This window comes from Falco naumanni, chromosome 4 (genome assembly GCF_017639655.2).
Source record: "Falco naumanni isolate bFalNau1 chromosome 4, bFalNau1.pat, whole genome shotgun sequence".
In the NCBI taxonomy this organism is placed as follows: Eukaryota; Metazoa; Chordata; class Aves; order Falconiformes; family Falconidae; genus Falco; species Falco naumanni.
Genome location: NC_054057.1, coordinates 53432250 through 53447814, shown reverse-complemented (window position 1 = coordinate 53447814; position 15565 = coordinate 53432250). Strand labels below are relative to the sequence as shown.

General features: G+C 37.3%; 1 protein-coding gene across 5 annotated transcripts in view; it reads left to right on the top strand.

The window, feature by feature from the left end:
- The window catches only part of RBM33 (RNA binding motif protein 33), a 105795-nt gene that overhangs the window by 20829 nt on the left and 69401 nt on the right, over window positions 1–15565 (top strand). For all 5 annotated transcript variants that reach the window (XM_040592350.1, XM_040592351.1, XM_040592349.1 and 2 more), the window contains exons 6-8: window positions 733–843; window positions 7241–7412; window positions 13960–14168. In XM_040592350.1, the coding sequence (XP_040448284.1) occupies window positions 733–843; window positions 7241–7412; window positions 13960–14168 (492 nt within the window). The remainder of the gene's footprint in view (window positions 1–732; window positions 844–7240; window positions 7413–13959; window positions 14169–15565) is intronic.

Below are 15565 nucleotides of genomic sequence, written 5' to 3'. Positions count from 1 at the left end.
AAAGATTATTGACCTGCTAAAGACATCTTTAAGGTGCTAATATCCCACAGTGATTGATGTCCTGCTTGTTCATCCTTTTTGTAACTGAGAACTGTCTAAACCTGAATAAAGAGATTGGAGGTTAATTCAGAAAATGTCACCTGCATAATTCAATATAATTTAAGCAGTGTATTAGAGAACATGCACTGGCTTTAATTGCTAGTTTAATGATTTAATCATAATTAAAACCGTATGTGTTCAGTGAGGTTTTAAAATACAAGCAAACTTACTTAAAGATTTTGCTTTATTCTCATAACTGTTCAGAATTGAACCCGTTCATATGTAAGCACTTGCAGAATGTTTTAAGAATGTTTATATTTTTGATGGGGTAAAATCTGTTGTTAATGTATGTGTGCTACAGATGTGTATTTGCTTCGTGAATTTGTAATGAAAGGATATAGAAGTACAGAAGTAGATGAGGCAGACAGCGGTGGATGGGATTTTTATGATGATACTGGGATCTGAATAAAAATTGTTTTGGTTATGTATGTGATAATAATGGAATTACTGCATAGTTAAAAGTCCTGCTAATTATACCTTCTGTGATATGTCCCTTGTAGTTGACAATTCCGATAGATTCAATACTTTCTTTCCAGTTCTGGAAACAGTGCATACAGACCCCATCTCTTAAGGGGCTTGTGATTCTGTAAAGTTGGCCTATGTCTTTTCACTGTCCTCTATTAACTGCCCTAGGATGAAGATTACATGCAGTCATATAATGAGCAAGCAATGGAAGAACAAGAAGAATATACAGCTGATGAGGAGCTGGAAGAATCCCAACAAATGACAAATGAATCAGAAGAGGTATGTTGTGAATTTAATGGAAACTTAAAATAACTACAAATTCAGAATTTGAGTTTGTAGAATTGTCCATATTGCTGGGTAAGAACTGATGCAACTTTGTCAACGTTGAATTATTGGTGGTATTACCCTTTGTACAAGATGGAATTGTGATGGCATCTATATTGTCAAATATATCAGATCCCCTCCCCCCTTGGGATGAAAACCATAAGGGAGAGCTCAGAATGTCCATATTTAATCTTAGCTTCAGCACTAGAAACTTCAGGGGCCCTTTTGGGTAGGAGAATGATAGTAATACTGCATGCTGTCTGCTAAATCTCTTAACAGCTTGTGGTTCCTCGCTTTCCAGATGGGTAATCTGCTGTTGTTGGGTGTGTAGATACATTCTTTGAGGAGGAGTGTGAACGTGGAAGGTTATCTGTGTTAGAAAGGGATTGTCAGATTGTTTGTTGTTTTGAAAGAAGTTGTGTTGGGATTGAAGTTTCTGTGAAGTTTATCTTAGTTCTTTGCTTAAGAAAAAGGATGAGTTCCTTCATTTGCAAGAAGAAAGCTTATGCCAAAAATCTGTCAAGTGTATGTTCAGTGGTTATAGCCTGGAACAGTGGTATCATAGCTGTTATTAATTTGCAGCAAGTTTTTGATGTGGGATTTTTTCCTTTCCCCACCAGGAATCTTCTTTAATATTACTTTTATTCCAGTTCTTAATTAAATAGGATTGAATGGATTACCTGCTGAGAAGTGTAGTTGGAATGTGTTCCCTCTTTGGAGCTTTAACTCATCAGGAAATTAATTCCTCAAAGACGTAGCAGCGTTATTCTGTGAAGTTCTAACAAATAGGTGTGCTATGATACTGTAGTTGTATCAAACTTACTATAAAAAAACAACATTCTTTGGTAGGTGGAGAGATGCATCGAAAGGGGCCACCTGCTTTATTCAGTCTTGGATATTGCAAGCACGGTGTCTTACACCAAATATACCTTAACGTAGTTAATTTCCTACTACCTTAGTATCACATCTACCCTTTCAAAGAACTGTGAAACACTTAAACGCATTTTATACATCCACTGCATTATACACACTTTCCTTCCAGTGTTTTAAAAGCAGACTGATGCATTTGTGCTATCTGCAGCCACAGTCTGTGTGAGATGATGAAAGCACTGCACATCATGTAAAATTAAGTACATAGCTGGGATTCACTGTCAAGCTCAACTGCTTTAAAAAAGCACAGCTTCATTCATAGAGTATGAACCAGTGAGATTTCTGTAATAATCACATTGTCTAAATTTGTCCAATTCAGGATTAAATTCCTTTCAAAAGATAACATTAATGAAAGTTGTTAATTGATTTTCTTAATGGAGCTTTTAGGTAAGTTCATCATGTAACTTCAATGTTTTGGGCACATCTTTATCTACATGCTGGCTTTATTCTGATGGCTTGCAGATTGCTACAGGTTTCTTGTTTCCAAAACAGTACCATTTTTTATTCCTTTATTATTTCTTCTGTAATTTTTTTACATTTTTCAGCAGGCTCACAATTGCACTCTCCAAATGAGAATACCACCGAGAGATAACCTTTGTAGAATATGCACTTTGATTTATTACATGCTTAGATGCATGCCTCTAGCTCTGAAGAGTTTTGTTCTTTATTAAAGTGTTACATAACAGCACTTCTCCTTAAATCTCATAATATTCACTGCTTGTAAACAAGGGTAGTTGGCATTCTGCTGTAGAAAATGCAGCACAAGAATGGAGCTGTAATAGATGTGGTACAAATAAATGGCATTGTTATTTCTTGATTGAAATTTGGCATCTGAATAACTTAAGAGCAAGCTGATAGAGAAAGATGTTCAGTAGTGTTGTATTTTAAGCAGTTTCTACTAAAACCAAATAAAGCGTTTCAGATCGCATGAAGAAATTTTGTAAACCAAGAGAAAAGCTTGTTTTTTCTTGTAATTTTGTAAACCAAGAGAAAAGCTGGGGAATTGAAACATAATGGGGGAAACTGGTGAATAAGGGAAGTGAGACACCTGTTAAGAGTAGCACTCAGGTGTGGGGAAGAGGCAGGAAAAGTTTGTGGTTTTTGCTAGATCAAATTCAAGGCATACTTTTTCACTTGGTATTTGATTTGAAACAGTGCTTAGAACTCAGATTTTGATTAAATAACAGTTTGTGGAGCTTCTTCGAGAAATACAGCAATGCTTCAGAAAATATTTTTTGCCTTGTTGAGGTACAAAGCAAAACTCAATACCCAGAAGTTTCAGCAGCAAATGGGTGTGGTAGAACCATCAGTTACATGAGTTTTTATGTCGTAAATATTTTTAGAGGAATAATACCACTAATTATTTCTGCTAACTCATAAAACATGTAACCTACTGAAATGAGAATTCATAATTTTTTTGTTTTATGTTGGAACTAATCTCCTGTGAAGTCTGGTAGAGGGTTTCTCATTGCATAAATGTAAACAATGTCTTGGGTTATGGTGATAAAAAATGATGAGGACTTTAGTCAAGGAAACATTTAATGAAGTGGTGCATACTGCTTTTCTTTTGATGGAATACAGACTTGGAACAAAAAAAAGCCTATTGTGTTTGTCTGAATTGTTCTGTGTTTTAACTAAAACTTAAGCATTTTAGTTCTTTTGTTCAAGTTTGAAAGTGCTGTCTGTCACCCTGGAGGAAAATGATAAAGAATGCAAATCAAAACAGCCAAGTTTTAAACATATTTAGAATCTCTTAGATTTGTTTCCCACCACCAGCCCCCCTCGGCCCCCCATTTTTTATCTGCGAAGTGGATATGCCCGTGGAATAGGTGTGACAACCTCTTACCTGTGTTTTGTTATTTTGTGGTCCCTTAGGGTTGAGTAAATACTGCTGCTTCAGTGTCAGGCTCTGGTCAAAGCCTCCATTGCTTATTTTCTAGCTAGTTAGTAAAAGTTTTTTGTTTCATCTTCATAATGTTTCACATGGAAATAACCTGGTTTAGCCTTTATGATTACCTGTTCTGTACATTTTAGCAATCTCTGACACAAAGTTCTCCAGACCACCTGACAGTCCCATGTTTAGGAGGATCTGTGCGAAGATCAGCATTTGTCATGCTGACTAATGTGTGCAGCTTTCCTTGGGCTATGTCTGTTATCAGTCCTGCAACTGCCTGGTAAGCGATTTGGGGCAGGAGCGCTCACTCTTTTTCCACAGCAGATCATAAACCAGCATGGGGATTCTGGTCGGTGGCAGGGATTTATGGCATAATTATTTAATGAGGATGGCAGAAAAAGCTAACCTTGTGATAGAAGAAAGGTCATTATTTTTCTTTGTAAGGAAGGGTCAGCAAAGCTCTTCGGTGGCTTTGTGCAAGGTGTCATAGTGGGAAATGTTAAGCTCCCTTTTGAGGAGAGCTGCTAAGAAGCCTTGGCTGGCTAGTCCAGTCAGGTGACCTCAGGTGGCTGTTCAGGGGCTGTTTATATATATGCAGAGATATTCATGATTAGCAAGTATCAAACAGAATCCTCTAAGTACTAGTATGTGTTAATTTGGTGTCTGTACTTGTGGTTTTTTCCTGTGTAAATTTAGTCTTCTGGACCAGGGAATCCATTCATATATTGTCATCTTGGCAAAACAACTCATTCTGCGAGGCTGGGCGTTGGAAAAGATGATCTACATAAGTCTTGCGTGCTACAGCTATTGAACAAATTGCGGGGGAAGAGTGTGCGCTCCTACACACCTCAGATAACCTTTCCTGGAGCTATATGTAGAGAACATATGGTTGGCTGTCAGACATGTTTGTGTCTCCATTGCAACTAATATAAATCCCTCAATAATACGTGTAATCAGACTTGGACATGGGTCAGTTAGCATTCTCGAGCACTGCCTTTCCTTGGTGCCTGCCTTTTTATTAACTCCTTTGATTTTTTATTTTTTTTTTTTTTGGTCTTTGATATTTAATGCTTGTAAGGCAGTTGTTTAATGGGTGGCATGAGTGTTATGCTGATGAATAAAGCGAGTTAGACCCAGAAGACTACAGAATTGGTGTAAGTGTCTAAGAATAGAATAGTGCTGGTCTTGGAAAAGTTTGAGATTTTTTTTTTTATTGTGCATTAAGAAGGTAGTTGTCTTGGAGTCTGTTACTACTTACATTTTTGGGTTTTTTTTAGAATGGATATATTTTTTCCCCAGAATGAGTAATTATCAAAAGGCAACAGAATTTCCACAGGTATTTTCTGTAGCGTTTCATTAAAGAGTTGCAAAATTTTTCAGGACAATGCAGATTGTGTTGATCATTTTAATCCTGATTCTCCAGTCTGAGCCACACATAGAGCCTTGCACGAATAAGTTTTGCACTCACAGATTACGTGACTGAGACTAATCTTTGATGAATAAAAAATAGAATTCCAGTGTGGCTTTTAAGGGGCATGCACATAGAGAGTGGATGAGCCTGGTTTATGCTCTAAAGTAAAGGAGGAGGCTCGCTGAGTAAGAGATCATGTCTTGCAAAACAGGTGCTCCAGTTCTGGCTTCCAAATCTTGATCTTGAAGGCAAAGTTTTTAAAGATAGTCATTGAGACAATAAAATTATTTGGTTTGTGATACTTAAAACCATAGATTTGATAGAGATATTGCTACTCCTTTTGCTTTTGGGAGTTGCTCTTTTGAAAATAAAATGCTAAACCTGTCTTTCTCTCTTGTTTTTGTTTATTTTAAATCACATTAGCATCTCCTTCCTTGCTAACATCCCTCCTCTCTTCCATGACTCTCATCTGCCTCTCCTCAGAGGTGCTTTGATTATACATGGATATGTTAATCAGACTAGTTGTGCTCAATTTGTATTTGCTTTTGAGGTTTGGATTTCTTTCAGTCTTCAAGGATATTATTTTTTTGCCTGTTGTCCTGTCTTGGAGCTGTGTTTAGATGCATTTTTGGTACAATAAAGTTATGTAAAACTAAATGGCTTTTAAAAATATAGGCCTTAAAGCTTTTTGTAAACTTTGGCTGTTCTCCTAGCTGTGTCTTAAAGCATTGTTTTGAGTTAGGAAATGTAGTGCGTGAATGTTTGCCTGGAATGGATAAAACACATTTTGAGGTAAGGAGATGATAAGATGAAAATAACTTGGCATCAGTAGTCCATTAAATTCCAGTAACTAAATATACAGATCACTTACCAGACCAAAGTTGGAGTAGCTTTAAGCTTGGGCTCCTATGGTGTGCTGTCTTTCAAAGTAGAAACTGTCTTGCCAGATCCTGTTTCTGATCTTGTTTCCCATGTTTCTTTTTGGATTTGGGTGGTGATGTGCTCCTGGCTAAGGAGATTTGCCATTAATTCTTTTTCTTGGTTTGTGACTTAGTATGTCTCCACCTGAGTGACACACTTGCTGTACCATTTTCATATAAATTACCGCACCAATGTGGTTAATTAGATGGTTGTACCATTTTTTACACGTTATTTCACTCATTTTTTAACTGTCCTCAAGCATCATAAAAGTTACCATGTATATTTAGTGGCTTTGCAAAGAATTAAAATGCATGTGCAGGCTTTATGAAGTGAGCAAGTAGGCTTGTACAAGAAATAACCAAGTGCACAGTAATCAAATATTTTATGGAAAATAGTACTAAATTAGAATACTTCCAATTTTCAACTCTAGAAATCAAATTTACATTGTGTAGCATTCTGAACATGAATTTTATCATGCCAGCACAGGAAAATGAAATTGATTATTTTTTTTTATCTGAAGGAGAAGGATCCGTTTCATTTGGGACATAGTTTCATCTAAATAAATTTTCTGTATTATAGACAGAACTGCAAAGTAAATAAGGAGAAGGGAGTAGCATTCCAATATACAAATTTAGTATATGGAAATTTTATCCAAGCCTATTCTCCATTCTCTTTGCTAATTGCTGAATAAAAACTGGGAAGTATTCAAGGAGTAGAAAAAAAGACAAGTACAGTTAAACATACATAGAGGAATAAAATTGAGATATAAGGATATCTTTTTTTCTAGTGACATGCTACTGGCAGTTGTGAACAAACAAAACAAAAAATAAATGATTTAATGTTTGTATTACTTGAATCTAGTAGTCCCAGATGGTTTGCATCTTAGTCAATTCAGTGATAAAATGTTCTGTGTGCAAAAATAGCTACTAATCAGATGGTGGTTCTAACTGGAGTTTCCGTATTCCCTTAAATAATGCAGTGAACTAGGTTTTCTCAATAGATTTTGCTATATAATTTATATCTTTAGATTATAAAAAAATTCACCAAGCTCTTAAATGTTGTTAGGTATGAGAATAATATATAAAGCCAGCAAAATCTAAGGGACCTTTAAAGAAAGCTTTATCTTTTTCTGATGCTTGCTGATCACAAGAAAGTAGATTTTTCAGGTTATATGTCCTCTGTATTTTGTGATTCAGGCAGCTATTGAATCTCTGGAACTTCAAGAAGAAACAAAAGAAGAATCTGATGAAGAGGAGGATGATGATGAAGAGTCTGGACGATTACGTTTCAAAACTGAACGGAAAGAAGGAACGATAATTAGGCTCTCAGATGTGACAAGAGAAAGGAGAAACATTCCAGAAACTTTGGGTGAGGTTTTGTGGCAATGGACTGTTTTGAAGAGCTATACTAAAAGTAAAATTCAGGATTCACAAAACTTCTAGAGAAGAGTTTAATGGCAAAAGATAGAACAGTTGCCTTTAACTTAACTTGGATATAGGCCAGTCTATCTGAAGTCATATGTAGTCTGTTGTTGTATATGTAGTGTGTTGTCTTCTTCCCAATAATGTTTAAGCATATCATGTTTTGAAAAACGGCACAATGTTTGTTCATTGAGGCTTTTGTGGTGTCTTCAAAAGCTTTCTGTTTTCAAGCAGCAGCTATCTGATCTGTGCTTCACTAGTATTGTGGTGGCATATGTTTCAAGGAATTCCTTTCTTGCAGCTGCTCTGTTTTAGTCTAAATAAAATCCCATTGATTTATGGTTTTCAGAGTTAACTTCAAGACCCCTCATGTGCTCTGTTTACTCAATTACCTGATATTAGTGTGGTAGCTGCCCCACTGGGGATAACTATATTGGCTATGTGGTAATAATAATAATAATTAATAAAAAATTTAAAAGATGGTATTAGGGAGATAGGCAGAAATTAAGTTTTGACTTCAGAAAGCTATACCGTTCTCATAGTTTTGCTACTGTACCAAAATACCAATTCAAACTATGGAGAAAAAGCCCTGTCTTTTGAAGAGAATCAAGATACACGAGAGGGGCAAACTGGTAATGAAGGCAAATTGTCAGGTACTGTTGGCTAATTGTCAGATACCACTGAGAGAAGATGTATGTTTTGATGGTACTGCAATTTTTGCCAGGCTGTAGGGACTTGATAGTTTTAGGATGGGTGCCATGCCGCATGAGCTCAGAAGCTGGGTGCTTCTGCTTTGTTTCCAGATGAGTCAGTGTCTTTGGGACCGGGGCATTCTGGAATTAAGTTCCTAGAGTACATACCTGGATTGCCGGAATTTGTCCTCATGAAATTCCCTTCTTACCTTAAAAGCCTAGCTTTGCAAAGGATGTTAGTTCTAAGGATTTTTTGCTTGAGTTCCATAGCCTACTAATTGTTTAATTTGCTTGCAAGGAATTTGAGCTTTTACTATGCCTGCAAAAATTGAGAAGCCTTAATTCTATAAGAGGTGTTTTGGCTAAGAGGGCTTGTTCATAGGTGGCAAGGAGACAGCTGCAGAGGCTGAACCAGACTTTCACAGTAGTATTCATACAGGCTATATTGTGCATGATTTTGAATCAAGATCTTTTTTTATCTGTTGTTCCTGTTTAGCAAATAGCTCTTTTTGCAATTTCAGGCAAAGTGTGTATTAAGGGCCTTTATTCAGCATTGTTTTAGTAATTAGGAATTGATTCTAATTAGAATAAGACTGAAGGGAACCCTGAGAGACAGAGTAGTGTATATCTTTTATGTATCTTATTTATACGAAAGGTGCTGGTGCCTTTACAAAACAAAATGATTTAAAAACAAGGGTACACTGGAATAGTTAAATCTCTGTACATAATTGCAAGATAAATGACAGCTGCATGCATTTTTGCATATTTCTGGTTTTACTCTACAATTTAATGTAGAGGTGTGACCAGACAATGAGAAAACCTATAGTGGATCTTGATTGTTAAAGAATTAGAATTATTTTAAAGTGTAATTTTAAGAGATTTGGGGATGTAGCTCTGAGATACAAGGAAAAGGTGATGCAAATATGGATGAATCTATAAAATAAAGATGTTTTTTTGAAACTGTTCTTTAGCAAAAATAGTCTTTCTGTTGTGAAATGTTTTTTATTCATACTAGTTTTTCATGTTAATTTGCTGACAAAGAGACCAGATGATTGACCATGTGGTGAAAAGTTAAACAGCAAAAAATAGGTGTTTGCATATAAGTATCTGCTTGCTTTTGAGATTATAAAGCAGATTTTTGCAGATGCTACTGTTTAAAAATGAAAGTTCTTTACAGAGCTACATCTCCTTACTTTAAAATCTGAACATAGTTGAGAAAACACTTAAAGAGGAATTAACATTTCAGTTGAAGTTACAAACGTAATTTCCATCCTGTCACATTTTGGTGACCTTTTGTGACAGCTTGTCTCTATTGGAGGAGTGCATTCTTACTTGCTGATTAAAGATGTCATTTGAAACCATTTTATTACCAGCAATAGTGAAATTAATCTTGACACTTGGAGACACTAGAAAAATAATTGCTGATTCACTGCATTAACTGTGTGTGAGAACTGTACAGTCAAGATGAGAATAAGTGTGTGCTGGTAAAAAAAAAAAAAAAAAAAAAAAAGGTAAAAAATATAGAGTAACATATAGAGTGTTCATATGAATGTACCAGAGATCTTTCCTAAAATTTCTTTATCCAAGATAATGTAAGTAGTGGGTTTGAAAAGTTTAAAAGAGAGGTGTTGTAGGACAACTATGCACTTGATTTCTGGAGATGCCGAGTTTGTTATCTTTGATGAGAAAATACAACTTCTTTCGGTGCATGTAGTTGAAGTCTTCCCAGAGTGGGAATTGTCATTATGCTCTGGATTTAGTTACCCATTAAGGAATGTGAAGAAGAAAAATGGCTTTGGTTAGCATCACTGAAGTATTCCCTCTGTACCCAATTTAAAAATACAAAACTCTATGCTTATGCAGAGCCATTTGCAAAGTAGTAATAGAGGTAATTGTATGTAGTAGTACTTTTTGTTATTTCCTGCTTAATTGCCTTATGTTCACTCTGACAACTAGTGGCTGAGATTTCTGGCAAGACTAGGAAATAAAAATGAGTGGTTTCACCATTGTCCTGTTGCACTGTGTGCAGAAGCACGTGGAGGGTTACCAGGTTGCAAGTCTGGATGATGGGGAGAAAAAAGTCAAAGATGATATGTATGGAATCTAAATTTAGAGAGCTAGTATATGTAAATGCATATGTATATATATTTTTTATAGCAGTTCTGCAGTGTGGTTTATGTTGTAAATTTCAGCATTATCCAGGATAATAGGGATTCTGGACTTCTCAGACCTGGGGATTTGAAATGCTGTTAGTCTCAGGGAGCAACCCAAGGCAGATGCAGCTGCAGACCTGTGATTAGGGTTGGTGTAGGGAGGAGCCAGTGGTACATCGCTGTAGCAGCTGACACCCACTGTCTAGGGGACATGGCAGCATCCAGCCTGGCTCAGTGTTTTGGTCACACCAGCGCACATAAGCATTTAGCCAGGGAGAAGCAGTGGGCCTTTTCATGTGAATACCTGCCTGTGCTTTGGAAGAGTCTGGGGAGGGAGAGGATCTCTTATCCATCTGTTTACCACCTTTTCTCTAGTTAGCAGTCTGATCTTGCTTTCAGGGAATACAGGGACTATTTTCCTTGCTCCCCTCCCTGCAAAACCATCTTCCCCATTATTGCCTCTCCTTGATCTCTGTATATGTGGCACAATGCTCTCAAGTTCATTAAACAGCCTACCCTAATAATTGAGCTGACTGTATATTTTGCTGCATGGTGACTGATAGCAGTATGAAACACTTGAGGTATTAATGAGTGTGGTTCACTGCAGGAGTCTTCACTTTTGCAGTCTGTCTTTAAGGCTCTGAACCTACAATTTTGTGTGTAAGCAAAATTCTTCACAGGTGGGACACTTGCTTTCGGTGGCGTGTGAGGGAAGTATGCTTGATGTTAATGTGAACTTTAAAAAAATTTTTAAAACCAACTGGTTATATTGCATTTCTGTGTTTATACATATGGTCTGAATGCAGTGATGCTTGCTGCAGTGAGTGCACCGGGACTTTTGTTTTGGTCAGGTTGTTTTTTTTTCCCCGTTAGACACATTTTCACTTTTCTGGCTGAAAAACTGAATACCTGGACTGTGCCTATAAGGACACAGCCTTTAAAATTTGAGAACCTTTCTGTAAGGTGAGTAGGAAAACAATTCATTAGTTTCATTTTAAAGAGGGTGAAAATTACCTGCACATCGAAGATAATCAGGATTGACTTTGACCTTAATGCTGTCGTCCCTTCCCTGAGCTTAATCAGTGCAGCCCTCTGAAGTAAATTTCTTTGGAGCAGCCAACTCATTCTTCTAAAGCTGTTTCTATTCAGTGTTCTTTGATATGTGCTCAAGAGGCTGAGAGACTCAGACATGATCTTGCCTTTTAGGAAGCCTAACTCTGTTCCCAGGTTCGTTAAGAATTGCTTTCCTCACATGTGACTACTAATCTGTTTAATAGGAAATTGCTTCTTATCATCTTGAATGAGTATCCATGGTAGGTACTTGTTGCAATGACTGAACTTTGCTTTCCAAACTGCCTTGCTGAGTTCAGGGTTGTAATGTGAAAAGTGACAGAAAAAAATTGCCCTGCCTGTCCTATTATTGGGGAAAAAAACCCTTTCCAACTAGCAGCATGCCCAGGATGCCCTGCAGGATTTGGATCCTCTCTGGTTAAAGGGAGGGGAGCTACTGCTTTGCAATGTAGTGGCACCATTTCTTCCCATAAGTAAACTATATGGGAGCTAGTGGTGTTTTTTCCCTGCAGACCAACTAAAAGCCCATGTTAGCCCTTCCACACTTGCAAGAAACTGAACTTGCTGCAGATGTGGACAGGAAGGAGGCTTGAAATGAGACCTTTCTTTTTCCTGTTACCAGTTTTTTCATCCCTGACAGCTAAGGAAGGATGAGGTGGTGGTTGTAATTGCATCTAATACTTTTGATTGCTTTGGACAGGTGTATACATTTGTCTTAGTTTTCCTCAGAAATCAACAGTATGCACATGTAATGCCATACTACAACTTGAGGGAGTGTGCTTCCTTGCCCATTTCTAAGCATGGTGTAAGGTTTTCCTGATAAAGCCTGATCATCTTGGGCTCTGCTGATGTCTTAGGGCACATTTCATAAGAATATCTGGTGTGATTATAAATCAAGCTTTATGCCACTTAATTGTGGTGTCTGAGGGAAGCAAAAAGGAAATAGAGAAATTTGTCTCATCACCAACATGCACAAATGAAATAAATTATATGGTTGATCCTGGGCTTTTAGGAGTCTGTCATGTTTGCTGTGTTCTTAGACAGCAATTTATAAACTTTTCTTTTGAAAATCAAAAAGCTCCTGCTTTGTGGAGGTGCTGGATACCTCTGGAAACTAGGACATGCAAAATTACAGTCTTTGCAGCTCAGTTGTGCAGGTGGTTTTTGTAGCCCAGTAGGAACAACTGCTGTAGTGGGAATGTGTGGCACTCACCCTTTTCTGCCCTTTTGCCAATCCTCGCCTTCAAAGAGTTATGAAGATGTTTAAGATGGTGGTTTAGGTAGCTTTGGTTATTCGACTTGCAATAAATTTTAATGGTTTTCTGACTGCTTTAGTTAATGTATTGATGGAGGCTCTAGAGTGATGTAGATACGTTGTAGTAGTGTCTCAGCTGCTGGATGCAAACTGTTTTTATTTTGATCTTCAGATATAGCCACTATGTGTAGTATTAGCAAGTAGAACCATGTTGTCCTGAAAAGCAGCCCCTGTACCCGGTCTCCTTCAACAGTAAGAGCAGACTTTAAATGTAGAACTGGAATTCTTGCACTAATTTCCATTTATATGAATTCAAACAATATTTCTGTTTGCTGGGGTGTGTTCTTCTAGAGTAGTTTGATTTTTACCCTGTTAGTGACAGAAGTCAGTTTTATAGTAAGGAGGGATCTGATTGGTACATGGCAAAATCTCAGTTGCATGTTTGGGTTCAAGTTTATCCCCTTTAAGTAACTGAAACCTGGTGAGTGGCACTGCTTGTACTGTCACAGTGTGTTTCCTGAAGTTTGTTGTAGACTTTCTTGGCATTTCCAAGTAATTTGATTATCTGGGCCTGTTACTGCATGGTTTTCTCAGTGTTACCAGGATTGTCCCAGGCTTCAAGCAAATTTAGCAGTCTTGAGTACTATCTGTTCTGTGGTGTTTACCTGGGACGTGAGTTGCATGGATGTTATCAGTGGCCATGTATTTGGCTTGAGCTGCGCACAGATTTTGAAGTGTGCTCTCTCTCTTAAGTGGAAAGATCACTTGTAAAGTACGGCTGGTTCTTAAACCATGTACAATAGACTAAATATTAAATAATTACATGCTGGAAAAAACATTTCAGTAACCAGTCCGTCCTTCTTTGGAATGGCCAGTGTGCAAAAGTCTGGCAGATAAAATCTATTTATGTGGAAGACCCAACCTATCTTTTACTGTAAAGTTTACTGGGTTTTTCATTGTACTGCCTGACACATCTGCAGGTAAGTGAGATGTTTAAGATAACGCAAATGTGAGGGGAGCCACAGCCACCTCTTGCAGCATAAGGCAAACTTCAATAGCTTCAAAAAAAACAACCACCAAACCTTTTTGTTCATGCTTGTTTCATTTACCTGCTGCTTTTTTACTGTGCAACAGACACAAGTACGTGTGCTTTTTCCTTTTAAAGATGTCTTTAATGAAATGTTAACATGCCACCTAAAGGAGATCAAAGTGCCTGCAAATTTTATGTTAGTTACAGGGGTGCTTGCTGTAGTTCTAGCGATGTTTTTTTCATTGTATTTTTCACCTTTTCACCCCCTCCCCTTCATCTTTCTATTTTAACAGAACTTTCTGCAGAAGCCAAAGCAGCGTTACTTGAATTTGAAGAGAGGGAAAGGCAGCTTAAACAGGGACGGTATGGCTCAAGGAGAGGAGGACGAAGAGGAGGCTCGATTATGTGCCATGGAATGGGAGAACAAAGGAGAGACAATAATGATAGGGGAAGAATGAAGGATCACAGGCCTGCACTGCTGCCAAACCAGCCATCAACAATGGTACCTTTTAATCCTTAGTATTCTTTGCACATAACTTTCAGGAAATAGTGGAGAAATGCATTCTAAATTGGAATATATATTCCAATGTACACTTTTTGCTCTTTCAGGGCACTGTTGGCAGGATGGGTTTTATGTAATGTGATTGTGAAATTATGTGCTTAGTCTTGTTACTGGCCTCAGGCTGAGGAATCTCAAGGCCTCCAAATGAAGAGTGAATTCAGAATTATACAATGCAGTCAGGCTTACCTACTGGTTTGCATAGGGATGGATGAAAAAATTAATTCCTTTCAAAGTCCTCTACATGCAACATGGAAACATATTCAGTCCCACATTATTAACAGTAATTTATTTTTTAAAAAAAACTCTGTAAAAATATTTCTTGGGTTTTGTAAACTAATATTTTTGCTGATGATTCTAAAAAAAAGAGATAATCTATTTGTATACCTGCCATGCTACTATGGAGGCAAATAAAACCCTAGGGAGCTAATCACCACTAGATAAATTGGTGTCTTGGGGGTTTTAGTTGAAATTTAGCTTTGTTAAGCTTCCCCCCACCTCCCTGTGCTTTATATCACGATCTAAAAGGTGTTGCTCTTTCCATCCAAAAAAGAACCCCGGCAAGTATATGATCAAGGTAGCCCACACTTATTTTTTTTAACTGCCATGAAATATACTGGAAGCTGAGATTGTAGAACAAAGCCTGTCTATGTCTTCGCAGGACAAGGTCATCTGTATTAAACAAAGGGGATTTTTTCCGACAGCAGTTAACTCTAGGTGCTGATCACTAGCAAGAATCGGTGGATATCTCAGCGATTGAGAGCCCTGCAGTAGAATGTTTTGTGCTTTTAAAACAGTGAAGGTGGAATACTTTTTTTTCTGTATTGCTGCAGTCTTTGCTAGTTGAGTTGATCTTAAATGATGTAAATGTTTTTGTGCTCATCGCAATGTCTTTTTGTGCAAACTTTGTAGCTGCTTTGCTTTATGTATATGGCTGCTGAAAAAAATGTCATGTCTGTGTTACTAAAAGGTTGCCTGTTTGGGACTCTTACTGCACTACTGTTTAGAAGTTACTGGACTAGGACTGATATCTAGTATCAGTGAGTTCAGAAGCAGAAGAATGCCTCTGAAGAGAAACATGATCATAACTTTTTATTATAACTGATTTTGGCCATTTGTGTTTGAGTGATGATCAGCAAGAGGCTTTCTTCTGTATTATGAAAGGTACCTTTGAAGGGTGTCTTTAAAGTAGTTTTTTCTTTAAGCAGTATGGATAAATGGGCTGCACTGAGATCTGAAGAATGTAGCTTAATGTGTATTTTGACTTCTGTTACTACTGTTAAGTCTCTCTTGGTCAGAGAGGCTCTTCTATATTTGAGACAAAAGTTGGTACATTTGAG